Here is a 23052-nt window from a genome sequence, read left to right on the forward strand (position 1 = left end):
CTGCATCACGGTAAGGGAATTCCAGATACTCTAGAGGGAAATGGTTCTGAGTGAATCACTTCCCCTCTCTCAGCCTATTGCAAAGCCCCATCATTGTCCTCTAAGCCACCAGATAGGCCCACTGGAGATGGACCTTGGGGTCTTCAGCTGACATTAAGGGCTGGTCATTTGTCACGATATTCTTTGGCAAGGAGAGCTAGGTGTGGGTCCAGCCAGTGTGGGCAAGAGGTTAGCTGGTGAGCCTGTCATTGTGTCCCTATGCTCAAGTACTTTTTGTTACTCTCACCCAGGCAGAGACCCAGTAAGCTCCTGGGTGACCCTTTGGAGTCCCAGGGCTGGGGAGCACTGGTCCAGGGCCTGTTCTACTCCCTGGCCAGGAGTCTTAGAAGCATTTCCTTTCACTCTACAGAAAGGTCACAGGGCCCTGGAGTTACTGAACTTGCACTTCACTTTGAGATTTGCCACAGTCCAAACCTGTGTGGAATCAGAGCTGGGAATTGTATTACTGTAAAATAGCCAGGACCTATCTGATGGTGCAGTTCCTCTTGGCACCACCAGAGGGAGACCGTGACTTACTCCTAGTCCCTTGCAATAGCGCACCCCCTCACCCTGACTTCCTGGAAGAGTTCTGCTCCTTTTGCATTGAGGCCCTACTTCCAGGAAGGCACTTGCATGCTCCAGGCTAGTTCTTGGCTGTGGGGTCATGAGCCCCACTCCTTACAAAAAACTATGTTATCTTCACTTTTCCCCCAAAGCCTATGGCAGTCATGAAACCAAACCCTATAGTTTGAATTAGCCCCATGACCAGGAGTTTGTCCAGGTGACCACCTCCAATCTCACCTTCTTCAACCCCCCAGGGGTGAAAGACCAAGGCTGAGGACCACACACTCTCCTTGGGTTGGGTGGCCTAGGCAGAGACCTTTCCAGCCTAGACTTGGTTTTCCCATCAGAAGTTGAGACCAGGATTGACTTACCCAGAGCATGGTACCTCCCCACCCGGGCTCAAGGCCCCAGCATTTCTAAGGTCTTTAGGATCTTGGGGGGCAGATCTCCTGGGTCTCAGAAATCTGAGTTCTGCTGACTCAGCAAGAAAGAGCCCCCCCCCCCCAAAACCGGGTGTGGTGGCACATGCCTTTAATCCCAGCACTCGGGAGGCAGAGGTTGGAGGATCGCTGTGAGTTCGAGGCCACCTGGAGACTACAGAATGAATTCCAGGTGAGTCTGAGCTAGAGTGAGATCCTACCTCAAAAAACCAAAATAATCATCATCATCATCATCATAATAATAATAATAAAAAAGAGGCAATCCTATGATTCACCTTGGATAGCTCCAGTGGCCCCACCTCTAGCAAAAGGAGGAACTCCCTCTAAAATTAGATGGGTCCCAGGGATGGACACTGAGCCTCCATCCCACCCCACGTTCTCTCCCTCCCCCACTCCTTGCTCAGGTCAACAGCTCTGCTACTGGGGACATGAATGGCCTTCCCACTAACCTGTAGTCTCGGGTGGTGGTGGCATGCCCCTTGCCGCATACCCTGCCTGACAGATGGCAGATGGCAGAAGCCTGGCCTGGTTGGGCAGAGGTTAACTACATGGCAGCTCTGTCCCCTGGTCATAAGAGGGTAGATCTATCAGCTTGGGCCTCAGAGCCGGGTCGCAGCCGCGTGGTCAGGGCACTAGGGAAGCCTGGGGAGGGGACAGCCGGGGGAGTGCCCGAGTGTCCCAGCCTCACGCCACACGGGGGACTCGGGCTGGGGGTGGGGGTGGGGTCAGTCTCCGGCTCGGAAGGAGCGTCCCAAGCTTACACTTGAGGATCTTGAGAGGCAACCCTATTTAGCACTGGGAACCGCAGTGCCCAGGGCTTTAGCCAAATTTTGGAGGGCCAAGGGAGGTGGCAACCGGAATTGCTCGGGGCAAGGTGGACTGCGTAGCTGGGAGGCGCTGGAACTCCACTCTTCAGTGGCTGTTTGCCAAGTCCCCGGTTGGCAGGTCTGAGCTGCCCTCCCCCCCCCTCCCCCCCGTGACCTTGAGTGACAACCTGGTCCAGTCTCCAGGCCCTAAAAGGCCTTGCATCGCCCAGTTGCCCAGTTGTGGTTCTCCTCTCTGTCTCTCAGCCTGGTTTCCTTTTCAGAGCCTCTCAAGGTGCACCCCAAAAGGCTGCTCTGTGTCACCTAGAGGGATTGCCCGCGTGAGCAGGGAAGGACAGTCAAAGAACAGGGTCATCTGTAGCTGGGGCAGCCTTGTATGGCTCCAGATCAGCTGCTGAGGCTCAGCACAGACCATGCTAGGAAAAGAGAAACTGGCTTCACTGGCAGCCTTGTCTTGGGCCTGCTGTGTGACCTTGGGAAGGTCCTTGTCTGTCTTTAGGTTTGGCTTTGGCAAAACAGGAGACAAAAAGTTCGAAGTTTCAGCCTTAAAAAGTTAAAGGACTGTGACTTTTAAGAGGAAGTCAGATAGCTGTAGAGAATCTGGAGGAGGAAAGCTGGGTACACACACCCACAAATGCACACCGGCCTCCTCCTGTTGGGAAGACAGAGGCCACAAGCAGAAGAGAGAATCTGCGGGGGTGGGGGGGAGGAGTTCCCAGAGCATGGTGAATTCTGTTTATTCCCTGAAAGGCTTGTCAATCAGTAACTGCAAATGTGTTCATGTAGCCTGCCCTGAACCCAGTGTCCTTGGAAGTGAACTAAATCACATTTCAGGTCTGTCTACAGACCATACAGTCTCTATGAAGTTAACAAAATGATTCGGGGTGGGGGGATCTGAGCCCTCAGGCAAACACTGTGGAGGCAGGGGCGCAGGAAGGAGGGCCAGGCTGTTCCAGGACCTTTCCTGACACCCACATCACTCTAAATCTGAAGATCACTGCTTACAAGCTACTCCAGGACAGGGATGGCATCTGGCACATCACACCCCTGCCGCCATCACCACCACCACCACACGCATACACACAAGTCTTCCTCCCAGTCCCATTCCAGCTCAGAGAAAGTGCTCAGTGTTTGTTGAGTGAGCACTCAGCTGGCTGACTAGAAGGATGCATGAGTCATGGCTCCCACCGCTGTACTGTGGGTGAGGAGAGTTGTGGGTGGGGAACGGGGTCTGGAGTGAAGTTGGCAGTGTGTGGGATCAGTGAAGTGGAGGATCTTTGAAACCTATCCCACCAATAATCTTCATTTCACCCCAGATGTCCTTAGGGACCAACAGAACTGCCTGGAATTTGGGGCTGATGACAGATGAGCATGTCCTGAACCTTTGTACGCCCAAGTGGAGAAGCAACCTCTGACTTGTGGAAGGTCCTCACTCAACCCCAGTCCCCGTTGAACTCTATCTCCAAACTCTCTTCTGCGGTAACATTGAATCCCAGCAGCTGTCCTGCAGGACGTCAAAGCCCCTTCCCTTCAGCATTCTCGCACTGGGAAAGTTCTGTCCAGCACGTTCTCAAGACAGGCTGTCCAGGGAGGGCAAAGAGCACATCCTCAGATGAGCAGGTCCCAGAGGCAGACTGGAGCACCTGTGCCACCCCAACTGCTCAGTCAAATTTGAATCATGGCCTAGACATGGCCTGGCCAGGGTGGGATATCCCTGCTCCTGAGTCCTCTGCCAGCTCAGATGGGGGATCCCTGTTTCCCTTGGGGTGAGGGAGGTGGTCTATGGATATGATGTGTGGACCAGGGAAGGTCTGTGGGAACATTTCCTTAATTACATGTTTCTCTTTTGTGTGGCCTCTGTGTGTGTGTGTGTGTGATTGTGAGTATATTCCTAGTTATATTACTAGCAGGGACAGTGAGTAGAGGGAAACCTGGCCTCTGGACCAGGGTACAGATAAGGCTCACCCATCCCCACACCTTGGCTCCTTGACAAAGAACGAGGGGCCTGGGCATTTGTCCCTTATAGAAGGTCTTAAAGGCTAGCTGATATGGATACAGAGTGGACATGGGGACAACAGGGTGCAGCCTCCCCTGTGGGATAGGACTTGGGGTGGCAGAATCTGCAGCAAGCCACTGCTCTGGGCTCTGCACAGCGTCCGTGGCCATGCCACCACTTGGCAGTAGAGGGAGACACATAACCAACTTCCGCTATGCACAGGCTCACTGAGGATCACACAGACATGGCAGGGACAAACAGGGGAGAGCCACCACCTCTCCAAAGAGCCAACCTTCCCCAGTGACCAAGCAGACCTGGACAGGTGTGCTTTATCCCTTCCATATCAGGGACAGAGGACCTTCTGGCCATCTGGAGTGGGGTGTGCCCTGTCCACAGTGGATCTATTCTTCACTAAAGGATCCTTGGGGTCCACACAGATGCATGAGATCCTCAGTCCATATCTGAGCAGTTCTGGAGGCCTCACTCTCTTCTGGACGCTGTTTCTCTCCTCTCAGAGTCCACAGGGACAATGATGGGAAACAGGAGTGGGCAGGGTCATGAGACAGGGGGACAGCTGGTGTGAAGCTCAGCTCTGTTCCCACCAGCTGGGCAGCACCCAGGAACCCCTTGGTGCCCTCACCTGTGAGGTGGGGGTGCTGATCCCTAAGGTGGGGAGGTTGAGTGAGATCCTGTGTATGAACAAGAGCCAGAAGCCACGGAATGCGACCAAATCACATGGAGGGATTTAGTCAGTCGAGGGAAGCAGCAAGGTTAATCCCGGTTTTTCCTGGGTTTGTGGGCTGTGTGCTTTAGCTGAATACTTGAATACTGATCATGTTCCACGTATTGAGTTAGGTGTTCTGACAAGTTTGAATGGAGATTGTCAATGAAACTGCCTAGCAGAAGCCCACAGAGGACCCTTTGGTGCAAATGCCAGTCTGAACCCCTTGGAAGGCTGCTGACAGCAAAATGCTTTGGAGATGATGTAAAACACAGTCAGCAGAGAGCTTGTTCCCTCTGCCAATTAGTGTGTGTGTGTGTGTGTGTGTGTGTGTAATTGTGTAAGCCATTGACCTAGTTGGACTCTCTCACTGGGCAACAGACCTTGAAAACCACAGAGAGAGAGATGTTCCCAAAGGACAGACAGCATGTCTCCTGCCAGCGCCCTCAGGAGCGTCTATGCTTCTCCACTTCCAGAGGGGCAAGGGACAGTCATAGGTCACTTCTATTCCTGAAGGGCAGGCATGTAGGGTTGTGCCTCAGCAGCGCCTAGAATATGCAGTCAGGAGTCTGGAGTTGGAATCCCAACTCTGCCATCTAGTGGCTGTGTGGCTTTTAGCAATCGCTTGCTGTCCAGAGCTTCAAGTTCCTCATCTGTAAAATGGGACTACTGATGCCAGCCTTGGGGAAGTGAACATCTGATGTGAGTGAACATCTCACTCTGCAGAACTCCACCTGACCTCTGGGTAAAGCCAGACTGACTTCTCTGAGGGACTCTACACGCTTAACTTTCTTCCGCTTCCCCCAGGTTTAGAAGTATTTAATACCACTAATCCCATTGGAATGGCCCTCACATGGCCCCAAGGTTTCTAATGCTCAGTATTTGGGAGACACCTGCTGGCCACTTTCAGTACTGCATCCTTTTCTGGCCAAACTACTAAGAAAATTTACCCCATCTCTGGTCTTTCACAATGGTAGTTCGTAAGATAGGTGTTGAATTCAGAAAATGAGATGTGATCCACCACCTCATGAGATGCACAGGACACCTCTGACTCCAGGTATGTAAGCGTCAACTCTTCTGTACTCACTTGGACTGGGGCAAGAGTAGATAGTCCTTCTGTCCAGGCACAGTCTAACCACTCTGAAGCAGAAACACAGATTACATACATACACGGTGGGAGGCCAGGGCCAGGCTGTTCTGGAAAGACTTGTGCTCATGGTAACAACCCCACCATGCAAAAGACCACTACATCCAGGTGCCAGCAAGACTGCCGACAGAGATTCTTATCTACAGAGACCGGAGTCTCAGATAAGCCATTCTGCTGGGCTGTACGGTCTGGGTCTGAGGACTCTGAGTTATATCTATGCCCACAGACTCGGCCTCTTGGTGTAGTGGTCAGCCTGACATTTAGTGAGTGGGTGGGCGACCAAGGTGGCAATGTTCCTGGCCCAGGACACATCTCAGTTATGAGGGCACGACATGCTGTAGTTGAGAATGAGGATCTGGTCTCGACTTTTAGGGATATACAATAACACATCTCCAGTGATATTCTATATATAGTGCATGGGATTTCCTTCAGATACTCCATGGTGATGGGAGGGTGTTTGAGTGGGGGGTAATCCATGAAGCTAGATTGGCCGTAAGTCAATAGCAGATGCAGCTGGGCCTGGTGGTCCAATCTATTCTTCTGTCTATTTTCATATGTTTGAAAATTTTCATCTTGTAAATCTGTCTCTAAAAGGTAATAGCAAGCACATTGTCACAACCACTAGCAACCATGCAAAGAATGAGGAATCTTCAGTCAGACTCCCCGGATCAAGGCTTCCACTCACCGGCTGTGTGTGGTGGACAAGTTGATTCATTTCCCTGAGCCTCAGTGTCATTATCTGCACAATGGTAATGATAGCCATGCCCTTCTGGGGCTGTTTGGAGGATTAACTGAGATTACAATCTGATATCCCACCCCCAGTGCAGGATATTGCCAGTACTCTGTGACCATCCCTGTGATTGGTAGCTGTCAGTGTTTGTGGATGAAATTCACCAAAAGGAGCAGCAACTGTGGCTACAGTGTCCTAAGCGAAGTGTCTCTGAAGACACATCCCTGAAGGGCCACAACCCTGGTGTGAGGTTGTCTCAGATGAGTGAAGCCACTCCAGATACCAGGTGTGTACTTTCCCCGTGGCTCTGCTGACCCTATCCTTCCTTTCAAGCCGGCTCAAGCCCTATTTAGGTTTTTACTGCCCACCCCTTTCTCTGCGTTCAGGTACCTCTTCGCAGCCTCATGGAGCTTCAGTCCTTGGTGAGATTCGAGCAGTCATCTAAGCCCGCCTCACCATCCTAGCTTGAGTTGGCATACTCTCACAGAAGGCCCGCCTGGGGTCTGGTGCCACGCTGAGCGTTGAAGGTCAGGGATGAGCGGATGAAGCAGAGCAGAGCCCAGTGGGGACGTGAACCCCACTGCGGACTTAGTGCAGGCCTGGTGGTCAACAGCCCTGTCTCTGACGGGTGTAGTGGGGCAGATCTACAACCCCAGCATTTGGGAAGTCAAGAAGCTCAGAGTTATCCGTGGCTACCTAATGAGTTCCAGGATGGTCTGGGCTCCATGGGACCCTGTCTTAAAACAACAACAAAAAATAAATAAACAAGAACATATCTCTGTCATTCACAGGCTGTGCTGACCTGAAGTGTCTCTCAGCTGCCGGCCATAGTTTGGGCCTATGGAACAGGGGCCCACATGAGGTGCCCTCCAGATTCTTCCTGCTCTGGCTTCGGACCTCTCTGAGTTGCTCCCTAGCCATCCTCCTCACTTCCGGGAAGGCCAGAGGGCAGAGGCCCCAAATTGGATCTTCTTAGTACCTGCCGGCACCTTAGGAGTGGCGGGTGGGGAGGGTTAGCTGTGTACAAAATGGATAAAAGGATGAATAAGCAGGGCTAGGGATATAGCTCAGTGGTAGAGCGCTTGGCTATCATGCTCAAAGCCCTGGGCTCAATCACCAACAGCAGAATGAATGAATGAATGAGAAGTCCAGGGTGTGATTCCTTTGGGGGTAACAAATGGGTTGGGCACAATAAAAGGCCAAAAACTTCAGCCTCATAGAAGTGAGAAATGAGCCATCTCCCTCACTTGTATATTCAATATTCCACCAGCATGTTATAGGCTCTGAAGGGAAAATCACTTACTTTGGGCTACTCTGGTGTTTTCCAAACCCATTTGGCCAGGTTTTAGTTTCTGCCTATAGTATGCAGCCATCTCCCGTGGCACGTGGGAAACGTCATGCTCCGTCTTTTCACCTTGTCAGCTGGGCTTGGTAAAAATGGGGTCAAGCTGAACTTGCCTAGCTTGCATAAAGTTATGGGTCTGATTCTCAGCATCACATAAAGTGGAATGTGGCGGCACATTCCTGTCATCCCAGAACTCAGCAGATAGGGCAGAGAGATCAGAAGGTCAAGGTCAACTTTAACTACATATAGCAAGTCTGAGCCAGCCTGAGCTACACGACAGCCTGTCAGAGAAATGGTGTGTGTGGGAAGAGAGGGTTAAGTTTGCTAAGGATGCCACATTCAATGCTACTGAGGCCTGAGGTAGGTTCTCTCGCTTCTCACCACTGAATTCTCCACCAAGCTCTGCCTTCCCATGGGCTTGGGCTGGGACTTCAGACTTTGTCACCTGTGTATGTGAGTACCTTTGCCCCAGCCAGCAGTTTGTTTCTCCCCAACTCCATCAAGTGATGCTTTGAATTTTACCCCTTCCCCAGTAACCCACCCGGGATGCAGGGCTGTGGAGGCAAGGTCAGGGGCAGTTCACGGTGAAGGGACCCAGCTCCACCGGCATGCTAGTTCCCCCAAAACCAAACGAAATTCTCTGGAGCAACAGTCAGAGCTGGGGGATCCCTTGTGGGAGTGGCAGCTGTAATACCTGGTGGCTTGAGCTTCCTCCAGAGTGGGTTCATCCAATTGTAAGAGAGCGATTAGCTGGTTGTGATGGTGCACAGTGGTAATCCCAGCACTTGGGAGGCCGAGGCAGGAGGAACTTGAGTTCAAGGTAAAGGCCAGTCTGGGACGCAGAGCAAGGGACAGAGAGAGAGATAGATCAGGGCTTAAAACTAAGCAGAAGTGACGCTGGTATGGAGGAGGTTTTGTAAATCATGCCAGGGGAAGTAACAGAGATGGGAGAGGTGTCCCAGCACAAGGAGATGTCCCCTTGGTAACTCTTCTCAACTGCGTGAAAAACTGTCCTCCGGCAATGATTAGGCCCATTCTGCCCCCTCCAGAGCGCTGAGGAAGCTTTGAGTTCAACACAGGATTGAATGTGTGGCATGGGTCACAAAATTAGGATGCTTGTCAGGGTAAAGCAGAGCCCTTGGCACCGATGGTACTGAATCCAGTCCACGACTGAGAGAGAGCCCGTGAGGAGGCACAGGGGACTACTGAGGAGGTGAGGCAGGGCCAGGTGCAGAGCTTCCAATCGGCCTGTGCTCCCCACATTGGCATATTTGTTCTTTGTTGGCCCCAGCACCATGCCACTTCCCACCAGCCACCCTGGCTTGGTGACTAACCTCCAACAGGCAGAATTTTGGGGCAGCTCACTGTTCCTACACAGAGTGGCTAAAGGGAGTACTGATGGCTTCTAATGAGTCTTAACTTTGAAAAGTTCTCAGCCGTCCATGCTAGCGGGATAGTCTCAGGAGAGATGGCGTCCTGCAGAGGTGCTTAGAGAGGCACGAAGCCACCATCATCCTGTCCACTGTGTGCACTTGGAGGTCAAGCCCATGGACAGCTGGCAGATTTTCTAGGGAAAATGTTTTCTTTTTAAATTATTTATTTATTTTACAGTGACAGACACAGAGAGAAAGACAGCTAGAGGGAGAGAGAGAGAGAATGGGCGCGCCAGGGCTTCCAGCCTCTGCAAACGAACTCCAGACACGTGCGCCCCCTTGTGCATCTGGCTAATGTGGGACCTGGGGAACCGAGCCTTGAACCGGGGTTCTTAGGCTTCACAGGCAAGCGCTTAACTGCTAAGCCATCTCTCCAGCCCTGTTTTCTTTTTTTAAATTAAAAAGAATTAAATGTTTTTAGAGAGAGCAAGAGTGAGATCGAGAGCGAGAGTGAGAGAGAGTGAGAGCGAGAGCGAGAGCGAGAGCTAGAGAGAGAGAGAGAGAGAGAGAGAGGATTGGCACACCAGGGCCTCAGCCACTGCAATTGAACCGCAGACACTTGCACCACCTAGTGGGCATGTGCGACCTTGCACTTGCCTCACCTTTGTGCATCTGACTTTCATGGGATCTGGAGCTGAACATGGGTCATTAGGCTTTGCAGGCAAGTGCCTTAACTGCTAAGTCATCTCTCCAACCCAGGAGAACTTTTATTACCCAAGTCAAGGTCACGATCACACCGTGGCCTTAGCTTCTTTTCTATTGTGGAGGAAGCTCTCTTCCAGGGGGTGTGGCACTCCAAGTAGGCATAGCATGGTACAAATAAGTAATTTACATGCAATCTGAGGACAAGTCCCGGCCAAAGTCCAGGAAACCTATGCCTGACCAGCTCTGTAGCATTGGGGACTCCAGGGGAGTCTTGGGATGAATTAGTATTTGTTTGGAGGGCTTGCAGCTTAGACTATTTGTAGCTGGAGATCTTTAAGGAAAACAATATAAAGTTAAAGATACAAAACTAGGTAAAATGTGACTGTATAATGTGGAAAGATAAAAATATTAAATTGTGAAAAACACAAAAAATACCACAAACATCACAAAATCTCATCAGATATTATTTACCTGAACTAACTGCCTGACACATCTCTACAATGTTCTCTTTTTTATTTTTGGTTTTTCAAGGTAGGGTCTCACTTTAGCTCAGGCTGACCTGGAATTCACTATGTAGTCTCAGGGTGGCCTCAAACTCTCGGTGATCCTCCTACCTCTGCCTCCTGAGTGCTGGGATTAAAGGTGTGTGGCCACCACGCCCAGTTACAATGTTCTCTTTTGAAATGGGACTTTGGTTTGCCACCTTACACAGACCAGATTCTGGCTCCATGCATTCCATACGTCAATTCCTCCCACAAGATATCTGGCACAAATAGCAAAGGCCACAGGGCATGCTGTGAGTTCACTTCTAGACCTGAAACTTCATGCCATAAAACCAGGTGAGCTTGCTAGCAGGGTGGAACAACCCTGTAATCCTACTGCTTGGAAGTGGAGGCAAGAGGACCAAGAGTTCAAGGCCAGCCAGGGCTATGTGTCAAGATCCTGTGTCATAAACAAAGTCAGGCCGGGTGTGGTGGCGCATTCCTTTCGGGAGGCAGAGATAGGAGGATTGCCATGAGTTCAAGGCTACCCTGAGACTACACAGTGAATTCCAGGTCAGCCTGGGCTAGAGTGAGACCTTACCTTGAAAAGCCAAAAAAAAAAAAAAAAAAGTCACGTGAACTTGCTCAGGCATGGGGAAGTGTTCCTGCAAGCTGCTCCTGGCCTGGGACAGGGGCATGGACTGTCTGTGAACCACACAAATACATTCCACCAACCCAGAGCCTAGGTCAGACCTTCCAGTGCCCACCAGATCTCCTGAGATGTCAGAGAAGAGAAAAGAAATAGTGGCTGTGGCTGTAGTGCATTGGGTTATTCCACACACTTCCTGATAACTTCTGAGCATGAGAACACACTCCCAATCTTGAAGGACTCTGACTGACTTGAGCTTCATCATCTCCATGGTGAACCTGCTGCTGGACACATCACAACCCCGCAGCGCAATAGTTGCTTCATTGAGAGATGGCTTAGTGGTTAAGGCACTTGCCTGCAAAGCCAAAGGACCTAGGTTCAATTCCCCAGGACTCACGTTAGCCAGATACACAAGGTAGCGCATACACCTGAAGTTCATCTGCAGTGGCTTCAGGCCCTGACACACCCATTCTTTATCTCTCTCTTTCTTGCTATCAAATAAATAAAATAAAAAAGAACTTAAAAATATTTTATTTATTTATTTATTTGAGAGAGAGAGGCAGGCAGATAGAGAGAGAATGGGCAAAATAGAGCCTCTAGCCACTGTAAACAAACTCCAGACACATGTGCTACCTTGTGCATCTGGCTAAGGTGGGTCCTGGGGAATCGAACGTGGGTCCTTAGGCTTTGCAGGCAAGTGCCTTAACCACTAAGCAATCTTCATGAAGCCCCTGCTTCATTTTTTATAATGAGAAAAAAATAGTTCTGGCCCTTTCTGACCCTGTTCAGTGAAGATCCTAAATGAAAGGAGACATGAAGCATGTAGAGCCCCAAAATCATCACACAGTGGTGACGGCGATGATGATGGTGATGGTGACGGTGATTTGAGCTGAGCAGGTAGTTGCTAAGACTTCTCTGGCTTTTGGGCCAGTATGTCTTCAGGAGCCAGTGACCTACCAAGAGTTTGCCCTGGGAGTTCAGAGGCTCCAGGATGAGGTCTGCAAAGCTCAGGGCTTAGACTCCAGTGGAAGTCTACTTCTGAGAGCTGTAACACAGGAGCACAGTAGGCAGGTGACTAGCACCCATGAGACGGCATTTACGGGAGAGCCCGTAGATGAAGCTGGAGGAGTTGGGAAGTACAGAGTCATGAGGAGACAATCCAGGTGAGAGTGGGGTAGCTGCGGTTCCCCACACGGGGATGAGTGCCACAGGCTTCCATCTGAGCATGGCAACCAGAGCCCAGAGGAGGCCACAGGGGTCCTGGCGTGCCTGACCAGACTTACGTAAGGATAGCGCATGAAACAGGGGAAGCAGGGGCCCAAGGGTGGAGAATGGAGTGAAAAAAATGCACAGAAGGTGCTTAGCATAGAAGATAGTTAAATAAAATTGGATGAAGATGTTCACAAGTGACCTGAGTCAGAGATCTGCCGGACAACTTAGGAAAGTAAGGGTGTGAATTTTTAAAAAATATTTATTTGAGAGAAAGAAAGAAGAGAGAGAGAGAGACAGAAAATGGGTGGGCCAGGGCCTCCAGCCACTGCAAATGAACTTCAGACACATGCGCCACCTTGTGCATCTGGCTTACGTGGGTCCTGGGGAATTGAATCTGATTCCTTTGGCTTTGTAGGCAAGCCCCTTAACTGCTAAGCTATCTCTCCAGCCCTAGATTTTTTTATGTTTTGTTTATGCTTTTTTTTTCCCTCAGCCCTACCCCTAAGAAGAAATGGCATGATGAGCTTCAGCCTGTGGCCTTCAGCATCCTGGATTGGATTCTCATGCAGTCTCCCAGCTGGAGGCTTGGAGAGGAGAGCAGAGGAGCGATGACAGTTATACCAGGAACTACTGGGGCTTCCATAGCACCAGACCAGTCTTGCTGGAATCAGAGCCTGGGCAAGGCAGCAAGACCCAGAGCCCCCATATGAGAGGAGAAACCTTGGGGACTCCCAGCTCTGCACTCCGCGGAGGTGATAGGGAACGCCAGATGCTCTGACAACCTGCTAAGACAGACTGGACCCCTTTCCCCCCAAGTAACGAACTCTCAGTTTAAGGAGTACCGGGATCATCTAATGGCACACACACTACCTTCTTGGATCAGCATTAAAGTCTATGGATAGAAGAGTGTTTCAAAGAGGTAAAATAGCTTAAGAGTACGCGTGTATATATGAATAAAAGGTAGTTATTTGTGTATGTTTGTTTATTTCTGAGCATCTGTGCTTGAAAGCTTGTAATTTGGGTTTTCTCCCCCTTCATTAAAGAACATGTAAACTTTGTGGACACACACACGCACACGCACGCACACATGCACATAGTAAACCTAATACTTGAGTTTGCCTCATCTTTCCACTTAGGAAGGGATCTTGGCATTCATTTAGCCCAATTCTCTCAGTTTGGGTAAAGAAATGGGGATCCAGGATAACTAAGCAACAAAGCTATATAAGTTAACTATAATGATGTGAGAACCTAGGATTTTTGATTTGTGGCCCAGGACTCAGCATATAACATTGAAATCAATTACAAACAAGAAAAAAAATAAGCAGGGAAATTCTTGTGCTTTTTTCCTCCTCCAATCAATGAATAAGTAGCAAGAAGGTCAATCTCAAATTAGCTACATAACCCCAAGTGTTAAGTTTTTAAGATTGACCTGGTTCAGTATTGATTCCTTTTATGAAAACCATATTTATACGGAAATTGCCAAAGTATTTCTGAGCACATATGAAGGCTTTGTTAAAATAATTATGCCTTTGTTTTTTGTAGAAAAGTAGCCAAAATACATAAGTTCATTGTTTGAGTTAAATAATAAAAACATCTGTTATTTCACATGATGGCTCTACTTGTAATATAACATGGCCAAATAATACCCCCCTAAATATCCACAGTTAACCTGAATTGGAGAGGGCTCACCTCCCAACCTCCTAATGACTTCATGAGGCTGCTGCAACTGACATTCTTTTTTTTTTCCTTTCTTTCTTAAAAAGCAGCAAATAAAATAAAATAAAGCCAGATCATTGGCCACTGTTCTGATTTAACAAAACATTGGACATTTATCACTGCTTTTAACCGGATTATATGGCCCTACAAGAAATGAATCCCACAAATTTGCAGCATACGCTTAAGCGCCATGCAGAATTTTTGGACTGTATTCAAATCACAGTTATGCACAGGTGTGCCTGTCATTAAATGTTTATGTTTACCTGTACATACGAATGTTTTCCTGGGCGACTGTGTTTGTGCTCGTTCTGGTGTGCTTATATTTGTATGTGGGATGGAGGGGATCTTATCCAATTTAGGAAGGCGAAGGAAGTGTCCTTTTTATCAAAGCAGTAGCCTTCCGAAATGTCAGCTGTGGGGGAAAAGTCACCATAGTTAAGGATGGTGCAGAGTGGATAAAACCAAATGTGCAGCTCTCTGGCCTTGAATTTCACTGTCTCCTCCAGGATTCTGTCATTGTGACACCCCCAACCCACACAAGCAGGAGAGGGGACTTCCGAATACATTTGAGTCAAGCTGTCATTTTCAAAGATCTTCTCCCAAATCCTAGGGAGGGATGTAATGTAGGAAAAGGTAAATATGGAAGGTACAAGGCCTGTCTGTTACCTTTCTTAGCCATGTCTCAGGCTCTTCCAGTCTCAGAGTATCACCTGCATTTCCGCAGCCTCTTGCCAGAAAACTCCTTAGTTCTGGCCTTGCTACGGCATGGGGTGCAGGGCGACATCTCCACCCTCAACAGAGCTGTTTCCTTCCCACAGGTCACACAGGTCAAGGTCCTTGTGAGCAAAGTTAATGACATGATGATATTTACCTGCTCTGTGCCCTTATTAATCCTAACTATGCCTTCGTGTTGAAGATGCTGAGCTATCTCCTCGTTCCAGGCAGGGACATCAGGGTTGAATACGATATACTCTCCTAGCAAGTGGCAGAGAAAACTGAACTGCGAACCCAGCCTGCCTGAGTCCAAGTCCACAGTCTCATACTGTAAAGCCTCTTTTTGCTAGCGGGACTCCCTGAACCTGTCCTTCCTCCTGTCTTCCAAGTTCCACAAACATCCTTCCTCTTCGAGGGAATGGCAGACTACAGCCAGACACGGTGAATGATCTCAGCTCAGTTATCACACAGGTTGTGTGTAACCTGCATGAAAGGGACACTCAGGTTATAGGAGGTACTTCAGGTGGACGAAGAAAGGAGGCCCCCCTTCTATCTCTGGCCTGAAGGTCCAGAGCCACAGCAGCTGTGCTGATATTCCAGGTCTCCTCAAGCTCCTTCCCTGGGGACAGAGTCCTTTCATCCCATCTGACTTAGTGGTTTATTTTAGGTATGCCCTGACCAGGTGCTCTGGGTCAATAGGCTTAGTTTTAAATAGCTGGATTCCCTATGACTGTCTTCTCCGGCAGGAAGGGACATGACAGAAGAATGAGTCCCACAGGCTGGGGTGGAGAGAAAAGGAAAGTCAGAAGACTGGAGACAGATGGGTTCTGTCACACCCTGTGTGACCCCCCCAGCATGTCTATGATTTCTCCACTGGGGGTGGCGGGTGAGTTTCCTCACATGAGAAGCAGAACACTGGCCTGGGTCATCACAGACACACCCTCTGTGTCTGTTCTCCACGCTGTGTTTTCAGATAAGTCATCTAGTGGAAAGTATGTTTCAGGGTGTTGGTATGACATCTCAGAGCTCAGCCACCAGGGGAGGCAGCATGGTACAGAACAAGCTCTCTCTAGACTGGACTCACTCTAGAGGTCCGAGTTCAAATCTTGCTGTTAATTCCAACCTGGACATCTTGCACAATCTGAGCCTCAATTTCCTCGCTTGTTTAAAAGGGACCGATAAAATATTAAGGAACATTGTGGAAGCTTCAGAGACAATTGCAGGCGAGAACCCTTTAAGCTTTTAAAATGCTATGTTTATAAAGGACATGTGCCTGGCAGTTCCTCAAAGAGTTAAACATAAAATTGTCATATGCAGCAACTTCACTTCTGAATAGATATAGATATAGATATATAAATATATAGATATATAGATATAGAGATATATAGATATAGAGAGAACAGAGACATAAAAACGTGGTGTGCATTTGTGTTCATAGCAACATTATTCACAATAGCCAAAAAGTGGAAGCAACCCAGTGTTCATTTAATGGATGAATGGATAAACAAATGTGGTATAGACCTACAATAGAATATTATTCAACCATAAAAAGGAATGAAATTCTGACACCCGTGGTAACGTGGATAAATCTTGAAAACATTATGCTAAGTGCAGTAAGCTCAACACAAAAGGACCAACACCATGGAACCCCACTCATTACGAGGTACCTAGAAGAGTAATGTATAGAAGCTGAGAACAGATGGTCTAGAGACTGCAGGGGGGTAGGTGGGAATGGAGAGTTATTGTTGAATGGCTGCAGAATTTCTGCTTGGGATGATGAGAAAGTTCTTTAAATGGGGGCTGGCATGATGGCTTAGCCTGCAAAGTCAAAGGACTCAGGTTCGACTTCTCAGGACCCATGTAAGCGAGATGTACAAGGTGGCATATGCGTCTGGAGTTTCTTTGCAGTGGTTGGAGGCCCTGGTGTGCCTATTCTCTATCTGCTTCTTTCTTTCATTCTCTCTCTCAAATAAATAAATGAATATATATATTTAAAGTTCTGGAAGTGAAAGGTGTTGATGGTTGGGCAGCATTATGGGGATATTTAGTACCACTATGAAGTATTACTCAAAATGGATAAAATGGCAAATTTTATATTCTGTGTGTCTTACCATGCGAAAAAAGTGAATGCACACTTTTCAAAAAAATATTTTAAAATGCTCCATAGATATTTTGGCTTTGCCAAGTGAATCCTGGCTCCTTAAACTTTGGTGAGACATCTTGGGGGAGTGACTTTTGTTTCTCTGTCAAATAAAGATCACTTGCCCTCCCCCCCCCCCAACTGCCTCTCATCCTTCACAATCACCACCCTAGGAGCAGGCAGGAAGCACGCTCAGGCGGACATAAGTGGCCTGGGCTATCCTCGACCACCTGCCTGATCGTGGAAGGGGATGGTCACTGTTGGTAATTGGTCCATTCTCCAGCCTCCTTGCACTTCCTCTCTGGACCCTGCCCAGCCTCTTAGTTGGGAATTAAGGCTTTTGGACCACATCCAGTTTTTACAACAGCAAGATCCAAGTCAGCAGTGCCTTGGTGCCTGCCCGTCCCAGTGGGCGCTCAGCAGGTGGTCAGTATCCGCTTGATAACTGGTGGGATGCCTTCGTTCAAGTCCTATTCAATGCCAATTTTATGCAGATGAGCACACGGTCTAAACCGGTCTCTGCAGGGTGAGAAAGCCCTGCAGGGGGAGGGGCGGAGGAAAAGCATACACAAACGAACGCTTAAATACTCACAATGTAGCACGTACTGGAGCAAATTTGGACAGTGCATGGGGTGGGGAAGAGTGAGCCCACCGGCTCGCAGGAGTGACTAAGGACTGGGAGGTCAGGCTCCTTTGAGCCCCGGAGAGCAGAGTACACCAGAAGTCTTCAAAGACCTTAGTCTAGATGCTCCCCCGGAGCATCCATGGAGGTAAACTGAGTCTAAAAGAGAAAGCAAGCACTGACTCCAGATGACCGGGTCAGGAGAAACGGGGTGTCCTTGTCCCGACCATGTCCATAGTGGAATCTTGGCACATACATGACACAAACCTCTGAGCAGCCCCGAGCTGATGGGTGACAGGGACCCCCTTCCCCTCGGGCTGTCTGGGCTCTCGGCTGTCGCCCCTGCCCTTGGGCTTATGGGGTTGGGGGACGCCTGGACTCGGGCTGGAAAGGCTCTCACCATCGGGGGGCCGCGAGGAGGGGGGGCGGGGAGAGCGTCCGTCTAGCCCAGCCCCGCGGATGACAGGAGCCGGGGAGCCGAGGAGGAGGGAGGAGCCGCCGCCGAGCGCTGGGCTGAGGAGCAGAGAGAGCGGGGCGCGGAGTGCGTGCGGGCGGCTGGAGAGCGCTGAGCGGGAGAGGCGCAGCCGCACGGCCGGCCACAGGACCACCTCCGCGGAGAATAAGGCCTCTTTATGGCATGTGGCTGGTAACTTTCCTCCTGCTCCTGGACTCTTTGCACAAAGGTGAGACCCGCGCCGGCGGCTGGGAGGCGGAGGCGGCGAGGCCCGGGGGCGGGGAGCGCGCTTGGTGCCCGGGTCCCCGGCGGGAACCGACCCGGGGGTGCCCGGCGCCAGGGTGGGCGCACGCGGTGGGGCGGCTGTCGGACCAGGGCCGGATGACAGTCAGCCTGGGACCGCTGTGCCTGCCGTGACGGTGTGCGGGGCGGGGGGAGGGCTGCCCGTGGGGGCGGCGAAGAAGGAGCCCCTCGTTTCCTTCACCTAAGGGGGGGGGCGCATGTCTGCCTTGGACCCCTCCCCCCAGACCCTTACCCAATTCCTGCCGCTTGCTTTGGAGCTGGGACCCCGGGGGTGCCCTCCAAAGCAGGGGCACTGGGCGAGACTTTATACAGGACGTGGCACCCGAGCAGCTCACGCCCGCGGCAGCTCGCTCGGTGCGCCCCTCGGCCTCCCCCGGCCCCCCACCCCCGCGCCTCGGCCCCCGCCCCGGCGCGAATGCGGGCGACCCGCATGGCGCTCATCCGCGCCTGCACGGATGCACGGTGGGGAGAGCTGAAGAGGTGGGGGTCCCTCGGACAGCAAGTTTGTTCCTCAAACCCAAGGGTCACCGTCCTTCAGTCCTCCCCAACCACCCTGCCCCGGGTGCCGGCCCCGACTTCGCTGCGTCGCTGTGGCCATCTCGGGCAGCGCTCCCCAAGGTGCGAGGCTCTCCGCTCAGGTGCCTGGTCTGTCGCTGGACCGGGGGACAAGGGTTCAGGCTGGGGTGATGGGGGCGTGTCCCTTTTCCCGAAGAGAAAGGGTTGCTAGGGGTGGGTCCAGGTGTCCGACAAGTAAGACCTGCTCCGGGGCGCCGTGCGCGCCTGATCTGGGAGGTAACAGGGAACGGGCATTGGCAAGAGGTACACCTTTCCAACCGAAGCCACCTGGGCATCAAGTTGGGACCCGGCCACCGCCAGCACTCGAGCTTCCAGGCTGTGACCGAGGACGTGCCCCTGGGCGTGCAGATGGCGGGAGATGAGGCGGCCGAACTCCGCGCCCTGGCGCGCCCGCCGAGCCCGGGCGAAGCTTGGTTCGCTCTCTACCTGCTCAGCCCTGGAACTTTCTCCTTCGCGCCCCGAGGGCGGCTTCTCCCTCCGCCCCTTTTGCCTCCGCGATTAGTCTGGGCCAGCCCAGCCGTAACTCTTGCTCCTTAGGCGACTGGGAAGGGCGGTCGAGCGCCCAGGAACCGGTCCAGTTCCTCTTCCGAAGCCCTGGAGTCTGTAGCCAGCCCGAGCCCGAAAGCAGTAGCCAGTGGGTTACTGGAGGAGGGCAACCCTTAATTGGCGATATGGCTGGGTGAAAGGCAGTGTGGTGGCCTAGACTGCTGGGATTTATCCGGAGATCTTGGTGCAGGTCAGTGGGTGGCCTTCAATGGCGAACTAAGTAGAGGAGTTTCTCACACCCCAAAGGGGCCACTGGGCAGCACACCAAGGCTGGTCTAGGTTGTTTAACCCCTTGGCCCAACATCTCACCCCTTCATCCCACCTTAGCAGAGCAACAAGCCACCCCCCCCCCCGCCCCTCAGTTTTCTTTCCCGGGATCTTCCTGCTTCCCTCCACCCCCACAGGCTGGTTAGACTCACAGCTTTAATTACGTTAATATTAAAAATACATAAGGTGAGGAACGGCTTTCTCTCTCCATAGCTTTCTCCACCCACTTTCCTATTTTGTCAGGCGAGAAAGCCCAGGCCAGGGCCGCTGTCGCACTAGGCGGCTTTGTCCCCATCACGCCCACCTGCCCGCTGTTCTCCAGCACTGGAGACCCTCAACAAGTACCTGCAAGACACTGCCCTCCCCCATCTGGAGCCCAGCATGAATAAATAAAGCCCAAGTTACTTGATCGAGACAGAGCAGATGTGGGCGGGGGTGGGGAAAGGCCCAGAAAAGCCACAGGGCAGCAGCTGGAGGGGCAAGAACCCTTTCCAACTCCAGAAGAAAGTTGCCACTGGAGGGGGCCTTGGGTAGGCAAGATGGACCAGGTATGGCGGCCCTGGGTGGCTTTTGGGTCTGAGGATCCCCGGTGCCCCTACCGTTAAGAGCTCTAGCACTTGGTTGGAAGCCAGGCCTTCTCGTCAGCTAGGCCTGTCTTTCCCTTGGTGCCTTAATTGGGTCTTAGGTGCCAGGCTGGTCCCCAGGGGCCTGCTCTACTCGGGGTGGCATGGTAGGTGGGTGGCGGTGGAGGCAGCTCTGGGAAGATGTGGTGTGGGGAAAGCAAGAAAGATGGGGTTTGTTGTATTTCTCTCCCGTTGCCAGTCACCCCCGCGGCACCAAGGAAAATGCAAATGTGAATGTTCCAGCCTGTTACAGAAAACAATATCCTCTTGCAATAATTTGTACGTCCATCTGTGAGGAGCGGGAGGAGGTAGGGAGAGAGAGAAGAAAACAGGGGGAGATGGAGCGTCCTCTGGATGGAATTAAGCAGTTATTGAATGTGTTTTAAGCTTCTGTTATTTCCATTCCTCTCAAAATACCTTTTTTTTTTTCTTTTTCTTTTTTGATGAAGCCTGAGCTCAGCCCGATTCCCCAGAACTAAACCGGGAAGGTGTTTTAATAATCGGTTATCGAGTCTCCAATAACTGCCTTATTATTGCCAAAACAAATCCAGGTCTGGGCAGCCAGATGAACCCCAGCGAGGCTCTGTCGGTTGTTACATCCAGCGTGCAGGCATCTGTGTTGCCCGCATTTGCATTTTTACTGTGTAAAAGAACAAGCTTCCCCGGCACTAAAATTCCTGTTTTCTAAAAGCCAAAATAATGGTCGCATTGATTTTTTCATTTCCTGCCCCAGGCTCTCGGATGGGGACTCAGGTCTTCTCTCTGGAGAAGACCAAATTAAAAGCCTTTGTCAGGCCATTAAGGAAATCTCTAGCATTCTGTTCAGAGTCTAATTAAAAAGGGTGGGGGCTGCTGGGGAGATGTTTTTAAAATCTCAAAGTGGCAAATACAACTTAGGGGCGGCAGGGTAAGGACCAGTGCATGCCCTGGAGAGAGCGGATGGGCAGAGGGGCCCTGGCTGCCCCAATGACATGAAGGAGAACGCATTTGCCGTCATGCCCAACAAGCCTTCCTGATGCCTCATTTTTCTGGGCATCAAAGCCCAGCTGCTTTTAATATATTTCTGCAGCAGAATGAGGAGCTCAATTAGAAATCGAAAGCAAATAAGCAGTCGACCCAAAGGCAGTTGCCTAAGTTGGACAGATGCTTGGCCCGGGTCAGAGAGGCTCCGCTTTCTTAGAAAGAAGGAGGCGGGCAAGCAGATAGGAGGTTTGGCCTGGCAGCGGTTTGCTGAAGAAAAAGGTAGGTCAGGGTCTCCCAAACACAAGGTGAGGGTACTCGGAGCACCCCACAACCTTTGACTGGGGTGTGGACCTCAAGCCTTCCTCCATATATTTAGGGAGTTTATCTTTGGGATTTTAGTCCCTACCCAGGCTGGTGAAAGATGATTTCATTTGTTCAGAGGGCGTCATCAGTGTATACAGAACCTGGACTGGAGGTTCTCCCCTCCTATATGCTCATAGAGGAGGAGATGTGTCTTGGGGACCTTTAAAGTAGTCACAAGGAAGGAACTTCTAGTTCCCCGAAATGAAGTGTTTCCTCAGCTCCCAGCCTAGTCGATTAGCTGGAACCCAGGTGCCCGGATAGGGTGCGTTATAGCAGCAGGGATGGCAAGGTGCCAGAAACTCAAGGGCAGGCCTAGATTTCTATATAATTTGCATATTGATTTGCATGCTCACCTAGCCAGGCCGAGTGCCTAGTCCTGTGAAGGGGATCCTGAACCCAAGGAATCATGCACTTTCTCCTTGCATGGAATGGGGATGAGTAGGAGAGGCCTGGCATCTTTGGCAGTACTTCTGTCTTGCTTCTGAGTTTGGGCCGATAGGGGCTCAGTACTGAGCTCACCTTCTGTAACGGGGTACCCTGCAGCTCCCCCTTCCTGTGCCGAGGATAGACAGTGGCACTGGGGTGATGGGTGGGATTCGCAGCAATGGACAATGAGGGGTAGAGCAAATGGGATGTGGGGTGCTCCTCTGATGTTGCAGGATTCCAGCTATCTGAACCCAGGGCTAATCTCAGGACGGAAGTTGCTGAGTGCTTAGGGCTATGGTCAGAAGGTGGAGAGCCGCTGGCTGATGGGATGGAGGTATGAAGAAAAGCAAAATGCTCTCTCATCCTCCAGCGCTTCGACAACCAGCTTAGGAAGGGGTTGTGGCCTCTGAGAAGAGCTGGCTTCTTAACCCACCTTAGGGAGGGCAGTATGGGTGGGTTCCAGTGGCAGCAGTGGGAAGAGAGGCAGTGCGGTCACTCGGGAAGACCGTGGAGAGTCTGGAGTGATGCTTGAAGGACAGGCGCTCAGAAGAGCCCAGTGCTTGCTCACAGGCAGCCAGATGGGATGCCTGCAGTGGGAATGTGGCCTCAGGGATGGCCTTGTCTCCATTTCGGGGACCTTGGACAAATCCCACCCTGGCAGATGCAGCCCCAAGGCCTTCTGGGATACGTTTCTGAATATTTGCGGATCCAGGACTGCCTGGGTCCACCAGATCACAGAGAATGCATGCTCCAAAAGGTGTCGTGTGGAGCTTAGAGGTGGAGGTAGAGGGGAAGGGCCAAAGGACACTTCCCTCCAGTTCTTTATTTATTTATTTATTTGACAGTGACAGACAGAGAGAGAAAGAGGCAGAGAGAGAGAGAGAGAGAGAGAGAGAGAGAGAGAGAATGGGCACGCCAGGCCCTCTAGCCACTGGAAAGGACCTCCAGACACGTGCGCCCCTTGTGCATCTGGCTAACGTGGGTCCTGAGGAATCGAGCCTCAAACCGGGGTCTTTAGGCTTGACAGGCAAGCGCTTAACCACTAAGCCATCTCTCCAGCCCTCCAATTCTTCTTATATATTAGAGTGTGAAAAAAAAGAAGATTTAAACCT

At 51.1% G+C, this 23052-nt stretch overlaps 1 protein-coding gene and 1 long non-coding RNA gene across 2 annotated transcripts in view; both read left to right on the forward strand.

Moving 5' to 3' along the window:
- Positions 1–5245: 5245 nt before the first annotated feature.
- Positions 5246–7209, forward strand: LOC123459534. The gene is made up of 3 exons (XR_006636323.1): positions 5246–5641; positions 6326–6747; positions 6848–7209. It is a non-coding gene; the product is annotated as an uncharacterized LOC123459534 (long non-coding RNA).
- A 10736-nt stretch (positions 7210–17945) lies between these two features.
- Dscaml1 (DS cell adhesion molecule like 1) overlaps positions 17946–23052 on the forward strand; it is a 379187-nt gene continuing 374080 nt past the window's right edge. Inside the window, exon 1 of the mRNA XM_004667408.3 lies at positions 17946–18102. Coding sequence (XP_004667465.2) covers positions 18057–18102 — 46 coding nt within the window. The 5' untranslated portion in view covers positions 17946–18056. The remainder of the gene's footprint in view (positions 18103–23052) is intronic.

This window comes from Jaculus jaculus, chromosome 3, assembly GCF_020740685.1.
Source record: "Jaculus jaculus isolate mJacJac1 chromosome 3, mJacJac1.mat.Y.cur, whole genome shotgun sequence".
NCBI classification, from domain to species: domain Eukaryota; kingdom Metazoa; phylum Chordata; class Mammalia; order Rodentia; family Dipodidae; genus Jaculus; species Jaculus jaculus.